The sequence below is a fragment of the Sodiomyces alcalophilus genome, assembly GCF_042370955.1.
Source record: "Sodiomyces alcalophilus JCM 7366 unplaced genomic scaffold ACRALscaffold_1, whole genome shotgun sequence".
Taxonomy (NCBI): domain Eukaryota; kingdom Fungi; phylum Ascomycota; class Sordariomycetes; order Glomerellales; family Plectosphaerellaceae; genus Sodiomyces; species Sodiomyces alcalophilus.
In genome coordinates this window covers 1628407-1648808 of record NW_027263532.1, presented here as the reverse complement: position 1 = coordinate 1648808, position 20402 = coordinate 1628407, and the positions used below count along the sequence as shown (strand labels likewise).

The 20402-nt window shown below is 54.9% G+C and overlaps 12 protein-coding genes across 12 annotated transcripts; 8 read left to right on the top strand and 4 right to left on the bottom strand.

Annotated features, from left to right (window-relative positions):
• Positions 1–109: 109 nt before the first annotated feature.
• Positions 110–1362, bottom strand: ACRALDRAFT_2093010 (uncharacterized protein; the record flags this gene model as incomplete). Its single annotated transcript, XM_071022613.1, has 4 exons — positions 110–193; positions 249–1141; positions 1191–1279; positions 1331–1362. The coding sequence occupies 4 exons, from the start codon at positions 1360–1362 to the stop codon at positions 110–112; spliced, it is 1098 nt and encodes a 365-aa protein (XP_070878833.1).
• A 360-nt stretch (positions 1363–1722) lies between these two features.
• On the top strand, positions 1723–4273 carry ACRALDRAFT_1074055 (uncharacterized protein). The gene is made up of 3 exons (XM_071018193.1): positions 1723–1870; positions 1930–2019; positions 2125–4273. The coding sequence occupies exons 1-3, from the start codon at positions 1836–1838 to the stop codon at positions 4022–4024; spliced, it is 2025 nt and encodes a 674-aa protein (XP_070878832.1). The 5' UTR covers positions 1723–1835; the 3' UTR covers positions 4025–4273.
• A 164-nt stretch (positions 4274–4437) lies between these two features.
• ACRALDRAFT_1046822 (uncharacterized protein) lies at positions 4438–6472 on the top strand. Its single transcript, XM_071015469.1, has 3 exons — positions 4438–4718; positions 5241–5631; positions 5698–6472. The coding sequence occupies exons 1-3, from the start codon at positions 4493–4495 to the stop codon at positions 6269–6271; spliced, it is 1191 nt and encodes a 396-aa protein (XP_070878831.1). The 5' UTR covers positions 4438–4492; the 3' UTR covers positions 6272–6472.
• Positions 6473–7315: 843 nt separating this feature from the next.
• Positions 7316–8004, top strand: ACRALDRAFT_1054225 (uncharacterized protein; the record flags this gene model as incomplete). Its single annotated transcript, XM_071015812.1, has 2 exons — positions 7316–7513; positions 7588–8004. 2 exons carry the CDS (start codon positions 7316–7318, stop codon positions 8002–8004), a joined length of 615 nt encoding a protein of 204 aa, XP_070878830.1.
• Positions 8005–8031: 27 nt separating this feature from the next.
• On the top strand, positions 8032–8326 carry ACRALDRAFT_206107 (uncharacterized protein; the record flags this gene model as incomplete). Its single annotated transcript, XM_071021955.1, has 3 exons — positions 8032–8079; positions 8115–8190; positions 8226–8326. The coding sequence occupies 3 exons, from the start codon at positions 8032–8034 to the stop codon at positions 8324–8326; spliced, it is 225 nt and encodes a 74-aa protein (XP_070878829.1).
• A 143-nt stretch (positions 8327–8469) lies between these two features.
• Positions 8470–8850, bottom strand: ACRALDRAFT_1025357 (mitochondrial 37S ribosomal protein uS19m; the record flags this gene model as incomplete). Its single annotated transcript, XM_071014756.1, has 2 exons — positions 8470–8650; positions 8804–8850. Coding segments are annotated over 2 exons (228 nt in total), but the record flags the coding sequence as incomplete, so codon positions are not given.
• A 343-nt stretch (positions 8851–9193) lies between these two features.
• Positions 9194–10858, top strand: ACRALDRAFT_1074057 (uncharacterized protein; the record flags this gene model as incomplete). The annotated part of the gene is made up of 1 exon (XM_071018194.1): positions 9194–10858. The coding sequence occupies one exon, from the start codon at positions 9194–9196 to the stop codon at positions 10571–10573; it is 1380 nt and encodes a 459-aa protein (XP_070878827.1). The 3' UTR covers positions 10574–10858.
• Positions 10859–11448: 590 nt separating this feature from the next.
• Positions 11449–12801, top strand: ACRALDRAFT_1060203 (uncharacterized protein). The gene is made up of 3 exons (XM_071016198.1): positions 11449–11638; positions 11721–11881; positions 12002–12801. The coding sequence occupies exons 1-3, from the start codon at positions 11622–11624 to the stop codon at positions 12394–12396; spliced, it is 573 nt and encodes a 190-aa protein (XP_070878826.1). The 5' UTR covers positions 11449–11621; the 3' UTR covers positions 12397–12801.
• Positions 12802–13098: 297 nt separating this feature from the next.
• On the top strand, positions 13099–14376 carry ACRALDRAFT_1067476 (uncharacterized protein; the record flags this gene model as incomplete). Its single annotated transcript, XM_071017451.1, has 2 exons — positions 13099–13194; positions 13261–14376. 2 exons carry the CDS (start codon positions 13099–13101, stop codon positions 14374–14376), a joined length of 1212 nt encoding a protein of 403 aa, XP_070878825.1.
• A 584-nt stretch (positions 14377–14960) lies between these two features.
• ACRALDRAFT_2093575 (uncharacterized protein) lies at positions 14961–17695 on the bottom strand (the record flags this gene model as incomplete). Its single annotated transcript, XM_071022631.1, has 4 exons — positions 14961–15220; positions 15299–17167; positions 17258–17542; positions 17644–17695. 4 exons carry the CDS (start codon positions 17693–17695, stop codon positions 14961–14963), a joined length of 2466 nt encoding a protein of 821 aa, XP_070878824.1.
• Positions 17696–17814: 119 nt separating this feature from the next.
• ACRALDRAFT_206111 (uncharacterized protein) lies at positions 17815–18173 on the top strand (the record flags this gene model as incomplete). Its single annotated transcript, XM_071021957.1, has 4 exons — positions 17815–17850; positions 17888–17943; positions 17975–18108; positions 18151–18173. 4 exons carry the CDS (start codon positions 17815–17817, stop codon positions 18171–18173), a joined length of 249 nt encoding a protein of 82 aa, XP_070878823.1.
• A 697-nt stretch (positions 18174–18870) lies between these two features.
• ACRALDRAFT_1074061 (uncharacterized protein) lies at positions 18871–20116 on the bottom strand. The gene is made up of 2 exons (XM_071018195.1): positions 19834–20116; positions 18871–19759 (listed from the first exon to the last, which is right to left on the bottom strand). Exons 1-2 carry the CDS (start codon positions 19848–19850, stop codon positions 19348–19350), a joined length of 429 nt encoding a protein of 142 aa, XP_070878822.1. The 5' UTR covers positions 19851–20116; the 3' UTR covers positions 18871–19347.
• Positions 20117–20402: the final 286 nt, after the last annotated feature.

The following is a 20402-nucleotide window of genomic DNA, read 5'->3' as shown; positions in this document are numbered from 1 at the left end:
CCTTAGTTGCGCCGCAATCTCCCATTACCAGGAGATGTAATTAAATGAAATCTGTGATGGTGGTAATATCGTATTCTATAGGTAGGGCATTAAGGGAAAGATATCGTGGCTAGAAGACGCTGATGTAGTTATCAATCCGTTCCTTCTGGTTTTGGGCGATACATTCAGCGATCCAGGTAACATTGCGAATTTCCTGTAGACACGATTAGAATCAAAAGTCTGCAAGTTGCTGGATGTCTGCCTCTTACCTGTTCTCGAAGTCGTACCCAAGCGTACACGATGGCAAAGGTGAATTGTCTGGTAAAGGCCTGCTTGGAGATCTCCATCTCCTTCTGGTAGAACATGTCTTCCAGGCTCCTGCTGTCGGACCCCGTGCCTCCACTCATGTTTCCGGGTCCCGAAAGACCGCCGCCGAGGCCAGCCGCGTCGAAGAAGCTCTTGTAGTCGGCGACGCCGTCGACAGCCAGGCGCACACCTTCAAAGTCATCCGCCCTCGAGAGCAGCAAGGTGCCCTCGGGATACAGCTTGCCAAAGCTGGGATAGAGCCTCTTACGGTCGTCCTTGCTCAGCTCGGTCCCGAAAGAGTTGAGGGTGATATTGATGGCGCGACGGTCCGCCTCGAACTCGAGAAGCTCGGACATGACTTCGGAAGTGGGCGTGCCGGCCATCTCCGGGTGGGTGTTGACAAACTTGTAGAAATCTTCCAGGTAGTTCTTGTAGAGCGTGTTGCGGACGATTTCGATGTTGAGCTCGTCGAGGTCTTGGTGGCTGAGACTGCCCTTGAAATAGGGTGCGAGAGGGGTCTCGATGAGAACGCTGTTGTAAAGCTCTTCAATGTTTGTCGCCACGCAGAGGACGGGCATCGCCTCGAACCATCCTAGAGGGTGGCAGCGCTCTAGAAGCTCGCGGGTGTCGCGCTCGTGCAGGGTGCCGGTGATGAGCAGGGCAATGTTGTCGATCATGTAGCCGTACGTAACATAGTCCATGAATGTGGCAAGCGTGCCCACAGCGTTGGCGCGTACATAGCGGAACTCGGATACCAGCTTGTCTGTTGTTTTCGCCGCAAGAGCCGCGGTCGAGGGGTTGGGAGGGAGGTTGTTCAGAAAGTCGCCATACACAGGGCCAAGTTGAAGTTTGAGGTCTAGCCACTGTCAGCCAAGGTACGGGAAGGGAGGTTCAGCTGGACAAACCATCGATGTTTTCGCATTGTGTTAGGTTGCTGTAGCTCGCGGCCGTCAGGAGGCTGTTCCTGTATCCTCTAACGATGCCTTCAACGTAGCTGCACCCATGTTAGTTGCGGGACTTGGTTTCGGACGAAGAGCGCGTTTACCCGTTATTGACATTGAAGTAAAGACCCTCCATTTCGGAAGTGTTGAGATATGGGACCGAGTAAAATATCAGAAAGGATGATACTGGGAAGGATCGAGGACAACTGTCAAGCTCCGCTCAGGACGGTGGATGTATTCACGTATGCTGATGGATCCAGCCGTCTAGCTCGGGGCTCTGTCATGCACAAGGTCCACGGCCGACGAGCTCGTGGCCATGCAATGTTCGGGGAATCGTTAGTCCTGATCCGAGGCTTGGTCGCGTGAAGTGTCCACACAGCACTACGGTCCCACTTCTAATAAACCACAAATGGTGCCAATTGGGAAGTGGGTCCAAAGGTCGCCAGTTGCAAAACGGAAAAAAAAATTGGCAGAGCTCCTCTCTAAAATCTTTCCAACCACCACCATTCGAGAACCGGCCATCTTCGATTGAAGTCTTCTCGGAGCCGACTACGGCAATCAACATAAAGACCCCAGTTCTTATTGTCCTCAACAGGACCTGGGATAACGATGTCTCTCTTCGTGTTGGCGGAGACGCCAGCAGGGTACGCTCCTCTGTCCTTTAAACTGCATGGCAGACAAACCAGTACTGACAAACACGTAGCTACGGCCTCTTCAAGGCGGCCGACAAGAAGCTTCTCAAGCGTGATGAACTTACGTCTGGTCCTACCTCGTCCGAAAAGATCAATGAGATGTGAGTGTTACAGTCCGGCCTTGGCTTTACCATGTCGCCTTGGCCAGGATGAAATTTCCGCGACCCGAATCACACTTCGTTTGTTCAGACCCTGACAATCGGCAGGCTCAAGTTGAAGTCGTTTGCAAAGTTCGACAGCTCGGCAGTTGCCGTTGAGGAAGCCAGTGGATTGAAAGAGGGCAAGGTCCCTCCCATTCTCGCGAGCCTGCTCCAAGAAATCAAGGACGAGAAGAAGGCATCTCTGGTCGTGGCTGACCTGAAGCTTGGAAATGCCATTGGAAAGCTTCCCGACCTCGATATCAAGGCTGTCTGCGACGCCGCGACCATGGATCTCTTCCGTGCCGTCAGGGAAAACATTTCTTCGCTGATTCCTGGTCTTGCCGACGAAACCATGGGCCGTATGGCTCTTGGTCTGTCGCACTCCATCTCGCGACACAAGCTTAAGTTCTCCGCCGACAAGGTGGATGCCATGGTCATTCAAGCCATCAAGCTGCTCGACGACCTCGACAAGGAGCTGAACGTCTACGCCATGCGCACTAAGGAGTGGTACGGCTGGCACTTCCCCGAACTCGCCAAGATTCTCAATGACAACCTCGCCTACGCGCGCCTGGTCCTCACTGCCGGTATGCGGGAGAACATCGCCGAGTGTGATCTCACCGATATTCTTCCGGAAGAATTGGAGGCCGCCGTCAAGACAGCCGCCGAGATCAGCATGGGCACCGAGATTACTGAGGAGGACCTTGAGAATATTCAACTTCTTGCCCGCCAGGTCATCACGTACTCTGATTATCGCACCCAACTGTCTGCGTACCTGGAAACCCGTATGCGTGCACTGGCACCCAACCTGACGAGCCTGGTCGGTACTCTCGTCGGAGCGCGTCTGATTGCCCACTCTGGTTCTATCCTCAACCTTGCCAAGTCGCCTGGTTCCACCATTCAGATCCTCGGTGCGGAGAAGGCTTTGTTCCGCGCTCTGAAGACGAAGCACGACACACCCAAGTATGGTATCATCTACCACGCTTCGCTTGTCGGTCAGGCGACCGGCAAGAACAAGGGCAAGATCGCACGTTCTCTGGCCGCCAAGACGGCGCTCGGCCTACGCGTTGACGCGTTGCACGAGTTCGACGAGGGTGCCGACGACGAAGAGAGGGGTATGCTCGGCCTTACCAGCCGCATCAAGCTGGAGAACCTGCTTCGCAAGCTCGAGGGCAAGCCTTTGCTTCCGAGGGGTGCCAACATCGCACCGGATGGCTCGCTCACCGAACCGGCCCAGTTTACTCTGAACGAAGTTCGAAAGTACAACACCGACGCTGATGGTGTCGCCGATGCTGCTGAGGTGAACGGCAAGTCGCAGAAGAAGGACAAGAAAGAGAAGAAGGAAAAGAAGCCCCTGATCCAGGAAGTTGAAATGGTGGATGCCGACGACGATGAGGACGTTTCGGATGAGGACATGGCCGATGCCGGTGAAAACGGTGTCGCCCCGAGGTCCCCCACCCTCTCCGCTGTATCGGACGACACCGATGGCGAACGCCCTGCCGATAAGGCTGCCCGTAAAGCACAGAAGGCGCGGCGCAAGGAGAGGGAGCAGAGGCGGCAGGCCAAGGCCGAGCAGGACAAGAGGCGGGCCGAAGCTGCTGAGAAGGCCTCCAAGAAGGCCGAGGCTACTCCCAAGAAGGCTGCGGCTACGCCCAAGAAGGCTGCCGCCACACCCTCCAAGCTCAGTGAGGACGATTACGAGCGGCTGGCGGAAGCGGCCGGCATCAGTGTCAGCAAGTTCAAGAGGAAGTTCGAGCGGGGCGACGTCCAGCTCAACCCCGACGGCACGCCCGTGGTGCTCAGCAAGAAGGAGCTCAAGAAGATGCGCAAGGCGGCCGAGGCGTCCGAAGACACACCCAGCAAGGCCGCCGACGGCGGGAAGAAGAAGAGGAAACTCGAGGATGGCGATGACGAGACGCCCAAGAAGGAAAAGAAGCAGAAGAAGAAGCGCCAGTCCTTGGGTGCTTAACTATCGCATGGTTCATGTTTCGTCCTCTCTGTATGATACCTTTGATGGGTTCAAAACGTATTTGGCCGGCGTTGGGCGGATTGGTGGATGGTTTGGTTTAGGGCATGTGTTCGTCCAGTATTTTCATTGGCATTTTTCTTGACACCTATTTACTTGATATTGTTTACCTCGCGGTTTGATTGTGATGCTACCACCTACGTAGCTAATACCAGTCCGTACAATCCCATGATGGGCAGCAGTGAGTTTGTTATGCGGCTACTTGGGAGCTTTTTGGAGCACTTCGTAGTACACTAAAATGGAATTTGTTCACGTGACATGGCGGCCCTTTCCAGCAATGCCGCCAAGGCCCTAGCTGTTGATATCTCGAGTACGTACCTAGGTACTTTTATGCTTTTGACATCGCGTCCGAGATTCACAACTCCGTGTACAGCATCCACAAACCCCAGAGGCCAGCGCCAACTCGAGGGCATGGAAGGCACTCTTCGAGGCCCGAGGCGAGCCCGTCGGCTGGGCCAAGAATCATCAACGAGATTGCTAGCCCCGATGCAGACACCAGAAGGGAACAGCATTCACACTCCAGAAGCTCCACAACTAAACACCAGTCCCATTGACCATGCTGACCTTCTGTCAACGATGCATGGGAATTCTCAGCATGCGTCGTTGCCCTCGCCGGTTGCTCGTCAGCGTCAGCAAGGTTAGTCGGTTTTTTCTACTATTCGTTTATTTCATTTTATACTCTGTTTTATCTAGGTAAATTCTAGAGTCTCGTAAGCCATGCGTTGGACACTGATTTTGGGTTCATTCATCCCTCTCCGGTTTAACTATACCTGTCTCCAATTCATGCCCTCCGTCTTTGATATAGACTCATAAGACTATCAAGGGCCACTGTTCCTCAAGCAGAGAACATCCCTAGTACTAGATAACCGTTGACACTCCTTGATTCCTGATACTGTCTGAGAGGCCATGCCTCTTCAAGGGGTTGAAGGTTTTCCATGGTCCCTTTGTCTGCTTTGTGTAGGGAAGCAGGAGGTTTGCTTTTCCTTTCCTTGTTCGGCGCATGCTTGAGGTCTTACGTTCATTTTAGTGACGGTAAATACGGGACCCCGCTCGGCACGGTGAACGAGGAAGACGTCGTAGGCAGTCAGCAAGCGGGATAGTCTCTAGCTGTATCAGACACCTGTGAAATTCTCTCCGCTGACTTCGTGCCCATTTGCAGGTCCAATACGGCAACTCTCACTGGGAAATTTCCCCCAAGTACCACATGCTTCCTTTACGACGCCTGACACAGGAAACAGCATGGATACTTCTCCCGCACCTCCAGCCTTAGCGGCTTCTTATCAGGCCATGGAGGAGGATGGCTATACAAGTGTCGACGATATGGAAGAGCAACTGAACCACCATAGTACCGAGATGATAGACGAGCAGGCAGAGGACCAGCTCGAGGAGGATGAGGATGAGGGAGAAGACGTCGACATGGCCTTGCCAGCTGATCCCAGCGCCTTGGGCTTGAAGGAGATATCGAATCTCGGCAAGTTCACCGTCAGTAGTCATAAGCCTGGCAACGGCGTGGAAGAATTGCGAAGTGACGACACGGATGCTTACTGGCAGTATGGCTTACCCATCCCCCTACATTGTACATGCAGGATTACGAAGCTGACCTCGAATCTCCCTAGGTCCGATGGGCCACAGCCTCACAAGCTGACCGTCTATTTCATCAAACGTGTCGGCATCCGTGACATTCGCTTCTTCGTGGACTACCATAGCGACGAGTCGTACACGCCCACCAAGATTGTCTTCAAGGCGGGCACCAGCGAGAACAACCTCCTCGAGTTCGCCATGATGGAGCTTTCGGCCCCGTCGGGCTGGCAGCAGGTCCCCATCATGGGAGCGGGTGGCGGGCCGGATGGGAACACGCTGGCGTGCTACGTCTTCCAGATGCAGATCCTCGAGAACCACCAGAACGGGAAAGACACGCATCTGCGGGGCATCAAGATATATGCAGCCGACGGCGAGTCGCGCGGCGCCCGGGGCGTCACGGGCGTGGAAACGGAGAGCAGCAACCCGATGGCGGAGATCATCGAGCTGATCGACAACCCGACGCGGCGCCGGGGTGAGGACGAGTGGGTGGACGAGGATTCGGAAATGCGGCTTGAGCGCATCGACCGGCGCCTGCGAGCTCAGCAGTGGGAGGCCCTCGAGCGAGAAGTCGGCGAACCGGACTTTATGAAGGAGCCTGAGATTCGATAGGCAGGCAAGCTTTGTGTCTGACACTGAAGCTGCGAGAGCATGGTCCCTGGCGTTGATGGATCAGAGTAATGATGTGTCGAGATGATGCTATGATAACACGGATTGTTTTATGAGGTGCGCGGTCAAATGACATGCCGCAACTAATGTTAGAGTATACCCAACGGAAAGGGGCTAAGAGCATACAATATTTGCGTAGCAGTGGACGTGCGTCTTGTAGAAAAGTGTGCCTACGTTTAGAGTCTCCCACTGATCCTGAAGAGCTACTGTGTCTGTCCAGACTCGTCCTCGGTTCACGTGTAAGAGACTAGAGGTTGCTTTCCCTGGGCCATCTTCATACCTAGGTACATGACATCCATCCACCTACATGTCATCCACCTAATATGCAATACTGCGCAGCATTGTATATTCTCGGAAGCTCGCATTAGGCAGATTACTTGCCAATTAGGGGTTATGCCTGACAACCCAGGGCCCCAGATTTTTAGCATCATGCACCTATGATAGCGGGTATGCATGTTGGGTGTTGAGTTCATGACCAGGGAAGACCACAGACCACAGTGATATGTCTCCATCAGTTGGGCCGCCTCTCGAGAAAGATATCATGGTTGACAGATAGGTGCCTGGCAAGTCAGTTCTACTCGGCTGATATCGCCCGTTTCTCTCCTACCTTCTGAGACCAGTCTCTTAGACAGCTCGGGTCGAGCATTGTTTCCTACCCATTTCTTTTAAAACAAAAATAAAAAGGAGTAAATGGAGAAGGAGCATTACAATGGTCAATGGATTGACACTCAGGATCATCGGTGTACTGAAAAACACATCAACATGGAATTGGTTGGATTCAATGGCTGGCTGTAGTGTACGGCTCCGATGATGTTTCCATGATTATATAAGCATCATTGCCGCTTTCGTGACCTTGTCTCGGTACCTCCGTCATCCACCCAACTTCCACTCATCGACTACCTACACATACAACGTGAGCAACCCATCGAAAAGAAGCAATTATCAAAGTCCCGACGTCCTCGAAACTCCGTATATCATATCTCAACCATGGCGAGCAACGCGCCAGAAGTACAACCCAACACAACTGAAACCAAGCCCGAAGAAGAGCCTCAAGCGCCGACCCAGAATGGCGATCCCGAAGTGCTACCAGAAGCGATCGCGCCCGGGCCCGAGCCCAAGCTGCCCACCCGCAAGGACATGTCGTTGCGCGAGTTTCTCACCAAGATGGACGACTTTGCGCCCATCGTGAGTTGAACCACCGCCTCTTCGGCCCCGCATGGCATCTTGTCTCTCGCTGACCAGATCTTCCGCCGTTCTAGATCCCCGACGCCGTCACGAACTACTACATGACCAAGGCCGGCGTGCCCCCGCCGCCGCAGACGGATCCGCGTCTCGCGCGCCTGCTGGCCCTCGCGACGCAAAAGTTCATCTCCGACATCGCCGCCGACGCCTACCAGTACTCGCGCATCCGCGCGTCCAACACCAACGCGAACAACCCCATGGGCAGCCTCGGCGCCGCCGCCGGCTTCCCCATCCCCGGCCAGCCCGCGGGCCCCGCGGGCGGTACCGCTACCAAAGACCAGGGACGTGGTGCGCCGTTGGGTATCCAGCGACCGGGCTACGGCGGCGGTGGGCAGGGCGGGAGCCAGAACCGGACGGTGCTGACCATGGAGGACCTGGGCATGGCGGTTGGAGAGTATGGCGTGAATGTCAAGCGGAGCGAGTTTTACCGATAAAACGATGGGCGGTATGGATGGCATTTGATGGACGGCTGGGCTTTCCTTGCGGATCATGGTAACATCTTCTACGGCGTTGGGAGGGCTATATTTTTTGAGACATTCATTAGGCGTTAAAAGGAAAGTCATTCGGGTTGACGTATGCATGGTATGGGACGGAATTGGATGGTTTGAATTGGGCCTTTTGTCACGGGCAGCTAGATTGACATCACCTGATGCAGATGCTCGAAAGGAAGATAAACGGAAAAGGAACGAGTTGTCCTCTAATATGATACAGATTGGTAACCTTGTACAACATGCCGAGCCGACCTCATTTGTCTAATATAAAACCCATGGACGCCATTGTAGTGTAAAGTGTGAACTTTTCCCAGTAATTTACATTCTCGACCAGATGAACGGCTTCCTCGTCCTGACACCGTTATTAGTATAGTATTCGAACGGAATGCGGCCAAAGGGAAGAGCATACGGTGAGAATTCGCCCAGCTTGTGGCCGACCATCTCTTCGGTGATGGTGACTTCGTGGTAATCCTTGCCGTTGTAGACTTGGAATTTGAGGCCGACAAAGTTGGGCAGGATGGTCGCAGAACGGGCCTGGGTCTTAATGGGGATGACCCTCTTTCCGGCTTGCGGGCGCACAATCGGGAGGCTGTTGTTGAGCAGTCAGATGGGGATCATGGAGCACGGGGGCAGGGGAAGCGGGCATCTGTCGCGTACGGTACGATGTTGGGACCTGAGCTCGGGGGGAACTAGTTAGCGGTCTATCGTTACACGATTCCCTGGGAAATTGGTTGGAATAAACTCACCTTTCCACACGGAACGCTTGAGGAGATGTCTTGTGGGCTGCATGTTGGGCAGATGATTGTCGTGGGATCAGGACGACTCTGTAATCACCACACCTGAAGCTTCGAATTCGTGTGTCGCTGCTATGGAGGCCGGTTTGCGGTTTGTTGGTGTCGCATGGGCACGTGACATACGGCTTCGGGAAACGAGTGGGGCCAAGGAGCCGTCCGGCTATTCCTCGGAGCTATCAATATGTCTCCAACCGTACCTTTACGCTCCGCCTTCCGTCCAACGCAACACCATCGCATTGTACGCTGGGCCTCCGTCCAACTGCTTGTGGTTGGCACTGGCCCTCGCGACGGGCTGGAGTCTATTAGCTTCATGATTCTTGTTACCGCAACGAAACGAAATGACCAACTACGACGAGCTCGCCGAGGCTGATGCCGACGAAGAGCATAAAGTGTGGATACGCGCAGTGTTCGACGCAAGCGCAGAGATCGTGGATTTTGTGGATGCTCGCCTGAATGGCGGTGGAACCGCAAGATATAATGGCTTCTTCAAGGGGTCCTTCAACTTCAGCTACCACATCGGCTTTGGCGGTCGACGACCAAGCGTCCTTATCCGTTTCGCGATGCCGGGTGAGTCTGTAACATCGTGGAGGGACGAAAAAGTCGCGAACGAAGCGCAGATTATAGAGTATCTCCACGAGCACACCTCTATTCCTCTACCCTATATACACTGCTGGGGATTGACAAAGGAGAGCCCGCGGCAGCTAGGGCCATTTCTCATCATGGATTTCATCCCAGGGCTGCCGCTATCGACTTTCCTTAGTCGGCCTGTATCAAACAAGTACGACCCGTTAGTGCTCAATCCAGACATAGATAATACAACGCTTGATCAGGTCTTCGGGCAGATCGCCGACTATATGCTTCAGCTGTCCCGTCTGTCATTCCCCCGTATCGGAGCCATCTCAAGGGCTGGAAGTGGGTTAGGAACCTGGACTGTTACCGGGCGGCCCCTGACATTCAACATGAACTTACTGGCAACCGTGACTGGGTATCCTGTGGACCAGTTCCCTACGGAACCGATAAATCGCGCAAGTGACTTCTTCGAGGAAATCGCACGCCAACATCTTCTGCACTTAGAGACCCAGCGAAATCTTGCTGTATCCGAAGCTGACGCTGAGAAGCGGTTTGTCGCCCGCCATCGCTTCAGGCAGCTCATCCCAAAGTTCTGCGCCGATGAGGCCAACGCCGGACCATTCCTTTTATTTTGCGATGATCTGCAGCCCGCGAATATGCTTATTGATCCCCACACCCTCCGTATCACCGCAGTTCTCGACTTTGAATTCACGAATAGCATGCCAGCGCAGTTCGCCCACGACCCGCCATGGTGGTTATTGCTAAGGTCTCCGGGCGTTTGGATTGAAGACCACGGCATGGACGACTTCTTGGCGAGTTATGTCCCCCGGATGGAGCAGTTCCTACGGGCTCTTGAGAATGTGGAAGCCAAGTCGCCCTTGGAAGGGCGTGAGCCGCGCCTTTCCACTCGGATGCGCGACTCGTGGGAGAGCGGGCGTTTCTGGTTCAACTACGCGGCGAGAAGATGCCTTGATGTTGACACCGTGTATTGGGACGCTCTACACGACCGTGGGGATGGCGATGGTCTCTCCCTACTTGATCCCGCGACTCGAGCCCAGGCGGGTGCCGTGGCGCGGACGAAGATGGAGCAGCTTCGTTCGTACAAGAAGGAATATGCAGCTCGCTTTTCTGAGGAAGCATCGAGATGAATGTCGACGGCTACGTTGGAAAGTGTGCAACAAGAATACAGATGGTTGATGCCGGAGAACGGGAGGGCCTCATATTGCCTGGCAATCCCGCCGCTTCTTGGTGTGGTTGAATGATACGTGATGCGCTCTTTGTGTGCTGGGAGTAATTCATAGCTTTGCGTATCCGTAGGGAGGGCTCTTCGGATAGGGAATATTTCTGGGTTTGACAATGTCGCGTGTTATAATTCATAGTCAGCTTATACGAAGTGTGTAGGGTTCCAAAGCCAAGACAACACTGGAATTTCCACAACCCTGTACTTCGCATGCCATTTCACTACATTGCTCCAAGTCCGCGAGTATCGTCCGTTGGATGGCCGTTATCTTTCGAGTGATCGGCTCATCTCGATAGAGTAAACAGTGGTCTCAATCTTGCCAGAGACTATGCGTAGTTCAAGTGCCAATATTGGTGTCATGGGATATCTACGCTCCTTGCAAAGTATCCGTAGTTCTGAACATCTTTCTCTTTAGTACCTCATCCCTGAACAGGTATGAGGTTAGGATAATTGATAGAAACCTTTGCGAGTTGGACAATCTACCTCGTATTTCATCTCTGCAGAGTTACATGGACTTTGTCCACTCAGTTCCTTCTCAAAAAATCCGATTATCTACTAGTAACGGTGAACGTGGCCTTTGATAAGGCGTAGGCAGTAGTGGTACGTATGGATAAGTAGATCTGTTGTACCTACCTAGGTACAGTACCTACTGTCCAAACTTTGCTGAGGTACCTAGAGCGCCACCGAGTTTATCGGAGAATGGTTTCAGCGGTGTCCCCGCCCCCGAAATACTCCGTAGGAGCCCGAATCCCCAGGGCGCACTAAAAGTTCCAACAAGCTTCCCAGGGGTGCACTCTCCCACCGCTAATACTCTAATAATCCGCGTTCGCCCGCCGCAGAAAATCCCGTCGTTGCCGCAAGCCTCTTCTCATTGCCACGTCTTGCACCCTCTGCTCTCGTCGCAACAAAACACTCTACGTTAATATCTTGTTTTACATTGGCACATTTCCGTCACAATGGTCAGCCCGCAGATGTATGTTAGCCTGCCTCGCCCTTCCATCGCGCATGCTCACGAGACAACTCGTTCACTAACCCGGATGCCATCATGTCAACAGCACCAACCTCGTCATCATGCTTGGCATGATGCAGGTTTCGCGCAGGGTCCCTTTCGATGAGCCCAACGTCCTCAACGGGTGTCGCGCCGCCTACCTGTTCAGCAACCTGCTGATTGCCATGATCTACATGTACATCCTGTCCAAGATCAACGCGAAGAAGGGTACGTTGGCATCTCAACCTCTTGTCACATTTCGGGCCGCCGCACCCATACCCCCCTCTACTAGTGAGGGCAATGGCGGTTGAATGGTAGTGAGGCGACTAACAGATGGTACCACGACAGACATGACCACTCTCAAATACGTCGAGCCTCCCCCCATGGGCTCCTCGGAGGAACCCAAGCTGGTGACGACGACGATCCACGCCTACGACTCGAGCCAGCTCAAGCAGCTGTTCCGGTCCCAGGCCATGGGCATGGTCATGATGGCCTTCATGCACCTGTACATGAAGTACACGAACCCCCTCCTCGTCCAGTCGATCATCCCGCTCAAGAGCGCCCTCGAGAGCAACCTGGCCAAGATCTACATTTGGGGCCAGCCCGCCTCGGGCGACCTCAAGCGGCCCTTCAAGACCGGCGGTGGCTTGATGGGCGGTCTCCAGAGCGGTCCTGCTCAGAGCGATAAGAAGGCTGTCGAGGCTGCCGAGCGTGCCGGCCGTGGTGGTGCGAAGGAGGAGTAAACTGGGTCGTGTGTTCATGTCATGCCGCTTCAAACACAGCTACCGTTGCTGCAGCGTGTTGGGGCTGCGCTCTCCTTTATCTTTCCTCGCCTATGAGCATGGTGCCGGTACTTTTTTTGCAACGGCTTGCCGTCTACTAGGCGAGACGTGTATTTCAGGACAGTCGGGGTGTTGGGTTAGCCGGATAGAATAAAAGATGGGAATAGGTTTATGTGTCCCAAGGGCGTTCAATGAGCGAAGATGCTATGGTGAACTGTTTAGTCTATCCCGTTCCCCTGTCGTGGATTTCTCTGGCCCGACACTTGGTGTGTATTGGCCATGTCTGCCTCGGACATGTCGGCGTTCTCCCGGTGGCAAAGTGTCAATGACTACGCGAGTAACATCTTGTAAAGGCTTTAATTCACCATGAAGCCGTAGGACTCTACTATTCTCCTCGTGGTCATTACCTTGGGGATAAAATAATAATAATAATAATAATAATAAAAAGGTAGGGGACACGTGCTTTCGCGACCAAGATATGACATAATCCAACGTGGATGCGTCTCCAGCGCGCGCCCTTTGAACCCCCGAATTTTACCCCCCTCACCTCCAGACATCCCAAAATCAAGACCTTTGTCAACGCTCACGACAACAAACTGGATACCGACTTGACTTTATTACCTCTCCCTGTCGTTCGACAATACCTCCACCCGGCTACTCTCAATGGAGCGAACAAAGACACCAATCGAGCAGACCACAACCCGGACGACGCCTGTCGCTGCTGGATCCCCTCCCACCCCAGAAGTGACTCGCAGAATTGTAAGAGCACCCTCGATTTCATTTCCCCGTCGGCTCTGTGAAATGATCCAATTAACATTCCGTCAGGAAGAGAACCGTATCAAAGCGAAGGCACTTCGCGAGCAGCATGAAGCTGCCCGTCGCGCCGCCGGGGCACCAGACCTCCACAAGACCCCCTCCGGATTCATAGCAACCGACACAGTACACATCCCCAATAACCGAAAACGCCCCTACTCAGCGATAACCACATCAGACACACCATCTTCGAGCACCGCCGGCCCTTCGGCCCCATCATCATCACCCAAAAAAGCCCCCTTCACCGTCCGGGATGCCCGGACAAAGCCAGGCGAGGAGGGCGCCAGGCCCCTGAAACCCATCCCCAAATTCACAAAATACGTCGACTACGACATGGCCGCCATGACCGACACCAAAGGCGGCTTCCTCACCCTCGAAGACGACCCGCACAACACAGCCCTCGCGCCGAAACCGAAACCCGGCCAACCAGAAGCCGAGACCAAACCAGCCGGCATGACGCAGCGCGAGTGGGAACGGCTCCAGACCCTACGCAAGCTCCAGCGCGCCAAGGCGGGCCCCTTCGAGCCGTCCCTCTCGGTCCTGCAAGACAAGGAAGACCAAGCGGCGCAATCGTGCCGCGAGTGCGGGGCGCGTGAAATCGACCACGTCTGGGCCGACGTGTTCGGCGTGCGCGTCTGCTCCCCCTGCAAGGAACGCCTCCCCGAGCGCTACTCTCTCCTCACCAAGACGGAGTGCCGCGAGGACTACCTCCTCACCGAGCCCGAGCTCCGCGACGCCGACATCCTCCCTCACCTGTCCCGCCCCAACCCGCACAAGAGCCACTGGCACGACATGATGCTCTTCCTCCGCTGCCAGGTCGAGGAGTATGCCTTTGGAAAGAAGTGGGGCAGCGAGGAGGCCCTTGACGCCGAGTTTGCCCGCCGCCAGGAGGCTGCCCGGAACCGCAAGGAGAAGAAGTTCAAGGAGAAGCTCACCGAGCTCAAGAGGAAGACTCGCACCGAGGCGTTCCGTCGGCGGGCCGCGACCGACGGACCCAAGAAGTTTGGTGATGCTGTCGGCTCCGGGAGGCATGTTCACGAGTGGGGGAGGACGGTGGAAAACGAGGACGGCATGACCGTCAAGACTTGTGTCGGATGCGGCATGCAGGTCGAGGAGCTGGAACTCTAGACCACTGTCTGTTCTTTCCTCTTCCCAATTCCTTTGTACATTTTTTGTACGATTTATGACTTAGATGATACGTGTGTTTTAGGGACAGGAGGCGCAATGGGCTTTGTCTGGATATAATTCACACGAACGAGGAAAATCGAACGGAACCACGTCGAACATCCTGCCACGAAACCGTACTTGGGGGTATCGCAAGAGCGCAGCACATCCACCAATTTTATATTACACAAGAGCATCATCGACGCCGGGAATGGGGAACGTCTCTGTCCTCATCACTTCTCCCATTTCCCTCCTTCGTACAATGTTCTCGCTGGAACTCATACCATATGCAAGAAAAAGAAACAAAAAAGGGGGCAAAAATAATAAAAAGAAACCAGAAGCTTTATGCATGTTTGCAGTAGCAGACAGCAAGAAGAGAAACTAAGATAGATGCACCTTTTGCCGCTGGACCTCCTGTCATTCGTCCCCCGACGAGGCCACCTTGATGAATGGCGGCCTCGTCACTGCCGCCAAGGTTTGTCAAGCCATGGATATATGATATGGAGTCGGCTTAGTGACAGAGGTGAAGAGGTGTCTCTGTCGCGATGCTACCGCGCAAACACCTTGACGACGCCGTCTCCGCCGCCACTGACGACCCATTTGCCATCCTGGCTCCACACGACAGAGCAGACGCCTTCGCCGCGCATGATGCGGTGGCTCGTAATTTCTTGCGTGCAGGAACGCTTCTCGAGGCTCCAGAACCGGAGGCTGGCGTCGTGGCCTGCGCTGACCAGCTCGCGCCCGTCGGGACTGAGCGACAGGCCCGAGATGGCGGCCGGGTGCGCCAGCATATTGTATGTGCATTGGCCTGTTGTAAGTACCCTCCCGTCAGTTTCCTTTGCTCCTGAATGTGAATTTTGAAACCAAAAGAATGATTTTTTCTTACCGCTGTTGGCATCGAAGAAGCGAATGAACCGGTCCTCGTGTCCCGAAATGATAACGCCCTCGACTCCCGAACCGGCCATTGACCTGCCGCCACCCGTCGGCCCGCTGCTCGTGGCCGTCTCTTCCTCGGGGAGGCCACCGGGGTGCGTGCCTTGGTCTAGACCGGCTGTCGTGGCGACGACAGCGTTGACGCTGGTCCCTTGCGACCCGTCGTATGTCTCGAGACTGTCCATAGTGCCAATTTGTTCGCCGGACCGGGTGTCGTAGACGATGATGGCGGCATCCGAGTACGAGACGACAAATGTCTCGCCCGTTGGGCTGAGAGGTGCGATACAGGTCGGGCTGGCAGAGGAGCCGTCCGACCTGGATAGGTTGTGGACCAGGGTGTGGCTGAAGGGTGAGTTCGACGCCATGGTAGGCTGCGGCGAGCTGGGAAACGCACTGCCGGAGCTCATCGAGTTCCCACGTACTCGGCCCCGGCCACCGGGCGGTCCGGCGCGTCCGCCGCCGGACTGCGGCGGCGAGGTAAGCTGTGGAGGGGCGCTCACGGCCCACAAGCGGACAGTGCCGTCAGCCGCGCCAGATACGAGCAAGACCCTGTCAGGAGCGCCGTACGGGCTGGACTGGCCAAAGATGGCGCCGAGGGTGGCGGGAAGAACGCTAACGGCCCAGACGGCATCGGTGTGGCCGTCGATGGTGGCCTTGGGATCGACGCGCCCTCGTTCCCAAACGCGAATGGTGGCATCCTGGCCACCAGAAAAGATCCACCCGTCGCCTTGCGCACGACCGCCTGTGGAAAAGTTGGGAGCCGGGGTCCATGATGTCAGAGACAGGACAGCGCCAGTGTGGCCACGGTGGGTGAAGTTGGCCGTGACGTCGAGATCCGACGTCGGCGACGAGGCGTGGCCATCGAACCTCGGAATGAGGAAGCGCTTGATCGTGCCATCGTCACTCCCGGTGCAGATTTCTGGTTCGCCAGGACTGCCGCCGCCGGAGAAGATGACGGTACGAACGGCGTTGAGATGGCCCCTGAGTCCGAATCGCAGCCTAAAGTTACCACCATCGGCCTTGTGCGCAGTGGCGTTAAGCGGTAGCCCGTGGTCCGAGCTGCGCCGTCTTGACATGGAACCCTTCCTCTTATGCGAGCTCGATGCTCTGCCTGGCGACTTGGGGATGTTATCGGCATTGGGGAAGACGTCGGTGTCTGGACGGTTCGAGGTCTGCTGAACCTGAGTCTGCGGCTGGGCTTGTGCAGGGCTCGGCTCGGAAAGAGCAGTGTCGGGGAAATCCCAAGCATCGGATCCGGCGGCGACGTCTCGCTTTGGCCCAGTCCCTCCCCCGAGATTGTCTGTGGGATTCAGGGGTTCGATACCATGGCTCGGGCGGTCCATGTTATCGTCAACGGGACGAGCGGCGACCGAGACGGGCTGCGGCCACTCGGTACCGGCGGCGTACATAACACCGGTATTATCTGCCTCGGAAGTGGCGGCTTGGTGAGGTGGCAGATCTGACTGCTTCGGCGGCGCCGGCAAATGGCTTGTCTGGCCCCGCTGCATCGGCGGAGCATGGCTTGGTGGCGGCCCCGGCCGGTTGAGATCCCTGATGTTCTGATGCTGACGCATCGGCTGGCCGAAATTGGGTTCGAGGGCTTGTTGACCGCCAGGCAATGGGTATTCCCCCCCTGGATGCTCCTCCAGCAGAGGCAAGGGTGGTGATTCGCGAGGGGGTATCGGGTTCGCAGGAGTGACCATGAGATAGGTGAATTCCTCCTGGCACTGGTCCAAGAAGGCTTTCAGGTCTGCGCGCTGTGATTCATCGTCACCTTTGTGGGAGATGTCTTCCGCGATGTTGTTGTCGGACTTGCTGGAAGCTGCGGATGGATCGGGTCAGTGCCAGGTGACTCGGTGGGCGACCAAGGGAAAATAGAGGATTAAAAAACGAAAAAGGAACGTGTGCTTACATCGAAGCTTCTCCTGAATCAGTAGTGCTCGGTCTTTTTCGCGTTTGGCCGATTCCTCCTCCACCTCGGAAGCAGCTCCGGCGCCCTTAAGCGCCTTCTTCTGGTTCAAAATCTTCTTTTCCAAAATGGTGACATAGCGGCTAAGGGCCTTCTGGGTCGCATCTGCCCTTCTCGCCTGACCCTCGAGGTTGGCTATCCTCGCCTTCATTTCCTGTTTCTCGATCTCCCACGAGTTTCTTTCTCGTTCGTAACGATGCCATTCCGTCTGCAGGAAGCGCATTACCCCTGGGGAGAAGAAATGGGAGTCCCAAGTCAGCGAGCGTCTCCATAGAGAGATAAGGCATCTCGAATGAACCATGAGGGAAAGTAACGACGGGTCCTCTCACCTTGTAGTGTGTACTCGGTGGCATGGGGGAGGTTTGAGTTGTTAGCATGCATGCCAGAAGAGGGATCGACGGGCCCTCCGCCCATGCCGCCGCCTGGGTTCATGGGCCTCCCGGAGCCCGGTTGCCAGGTCATAGCTGCGGATTACAGAAAATGATCTGGCCCCGCGTTCAATGTCCCTCCGTGTCTCCCTCCTGAACCTGAACCAGGTTTGCCTGTGAATCGCAACGACAAAGTAATGTCTAGACTGCGCTTCGGAGCTCTGGTGTCGGGTCCTGGGCCGGCTGCGACGTCAAGCTGGAGTGTGGGCAGCCCGGTTTGCATTTGCCAAAGGCCAGCTTGCAATGAAGGAAGAAACAAAACGAAACGGGAAGCCGCGTCGAAGTCCAAGCTGGATGCGAGCCCTCAGTCGCAGAGGTCGAAGAGCCGCTGTCAGCTCTTTGACCCTTCCTTTGAGGGAGTATGGGGTTGGTTGGCTATAGGTATGCTGAGACTGGAAATTCTGAAAGCGCCTCGGCGCGTACGTTGGTGACAGTGGAAGTTCGGTGTGGATAAATATCGGTAACGTCTTCAAAGCTCAGAAGGATGCTTGCTGTGGGAGAGCTAGAAAGGATAGATTGAGGTCGCAAGTAGTGTAGTCGGATGTGTTGGACGGGTGGCCGCAGATGATTTGGTCGTCGTGCTGTCGCGTTGGTTGGTGGCTTTTCTTTGTTCTTTCCCTTCCAGACACCAAGCTCAGTCAGGAGAAGAAGCACTAGGGTAGAGCAAGGCAAGGCTACTACTACCTAGCTGTAAAACGCACGGAAAAAGATGCGTTCAGCCGCCAGGAGCCCAACCAACAGTTAATTGCGAAAGTCGAAGCAGTACGGCCAGCGGCTGGGTCTTCCCGCAAGGGCCACCTTATCGCTAAAAGCACGACGAAGTACAGTACGTACCGACGGTACCGAAGTGCCCCATTGCAAGGTACGTACCTAAAAGTACCTACATGGGTACCCACATTCGCCAACGTCAACCCTGGAGGCCCGTTCGAATTCATACTCCGTAGATGTCCTCCATATGCCCTTCTAATGGATGCTGATATGGATCAAGTGACGAGTATTTTCTTTTCCATCACTGAAAAGCTCTGGAGGAACCATCTACCGATGGCAGGTACGCTATAGTGGCGATCTGAGTAAACAAAGCTGGAGACTGGAGAGACTGGAGAGAGATGAATGACAAGGTGTTATCCACGTCGATTTCCTAGGTACCGACAAAAAATCTTGCCTTGGGTGATGTTTCTGTAGCGAAAAGGCAGTGAACATGATTTTGAGTGTAATAAATGAATAAAATATTGCCCTTGTCCTGCAGGCATCGCAGACCTCTTGCCGACATGTGCGGTCATCTTCCACTGTCATGTCCATATTAAGAGCCTGATCAACTCCTATCCGTTGGATCTGGGATCCAAATCCACTCAACATATATAGGCATCGATATCAAACAAACATTGGCGGCACGCTCTGAAGATGCGCACCCATAATTGCTTGCGAATTCCCTCAACGTCTAGACTTGTACGTGATAGCCAACCCAATGCGATGCCATAAATTACAGCCCAAAGCCTATGACGCCATCGTTGACCGCAGATTAATACATGGGGCCACACCACTGTTTCCCCTGCCCATTCCGTTGCGAAAGCATGGTTGATTTGCCTCTCCTTATCACTCTTCCCATCACAGCCTGATGCTGACATCGAGACAATCTATCCTCCACTCTCTTCTTCCCAGGAGGCTCCGGAGCCATTCCAGGCCCAGGCCGGTCCACTCTTGTTTCCGCCGTGCGAGGTCATCGGCCGCGGCACCGGCGAGCGTGCTGGCCGTCGAGTTCAGCACCTCGACGACGGTGGCGTTGAAACCGGAGACATCATCCGCGGGCAGGCTCGGCGTCGCGGGTCCGCGCGGTAGGAACCAGTTGCTTCTGACGGCGAAGAAGCACTGGTCCGACCAGTTGCACGAGGTGAAGAACAGGACCAGCAGCAGGAAGCTGCAGTAGACGCAGGGCCGGTTGAGGAAGTAGGTGCAGATGAAGAACAGGAGGATGAAGGCGGGCGAGGCGTTGGTTGGGATGAACAGGAGGGGAAGCCAGCTACACAGAGGGAATGGATTAGTTCTTGTTACATGGGTCGTCATCGCGAGAGGAGGGCCGGAGTGCTAACTTACCTCCTTAGACAGAACATGGCGTATGGACCCCGGAAAAAAGACAGTGCACAGAAGCCGTACGAATAAATCGCGAGCAATAAAGCTGCTAACCGCAAAATTGTATTTCGAGGAGAAGACCCCAACGCATGGAGTGCCCGTCTCGAGTAATTGCTGTATGTACGTGCCCGACGACCGACCGACGAGAGGAATGAATTGACGTCTACCTATCACTCCGTACGGACATTCGCATTCGCCCCCAGATGTTTCCCAAGGTCACAAAAATCAGTACGTATCTCGTGTACCGTACCTTGGTGTAGTGGTGTGACTAATAATGATTAAGGTACCTTCTGTTGACCGCCATGATGATCGCCAGCATGACCGCAAAAAGCTATTAGTAATGCGAATAGCTACTTCGTATTGTCAAAATCAGCTCAATAGTTCTGCCGCAGCTTGCCGCCTTCCCATTCACGACCTGCTGCTAATTTAATCCCTGCACCTTCCCTGACCGTTTGATGCGTTGGCGTCGGTCGGTAGGTTGGGCGCCAGCAAGCGACGCCAGCCTCCCGTTCCGTCCATCCCCCCCATCATCG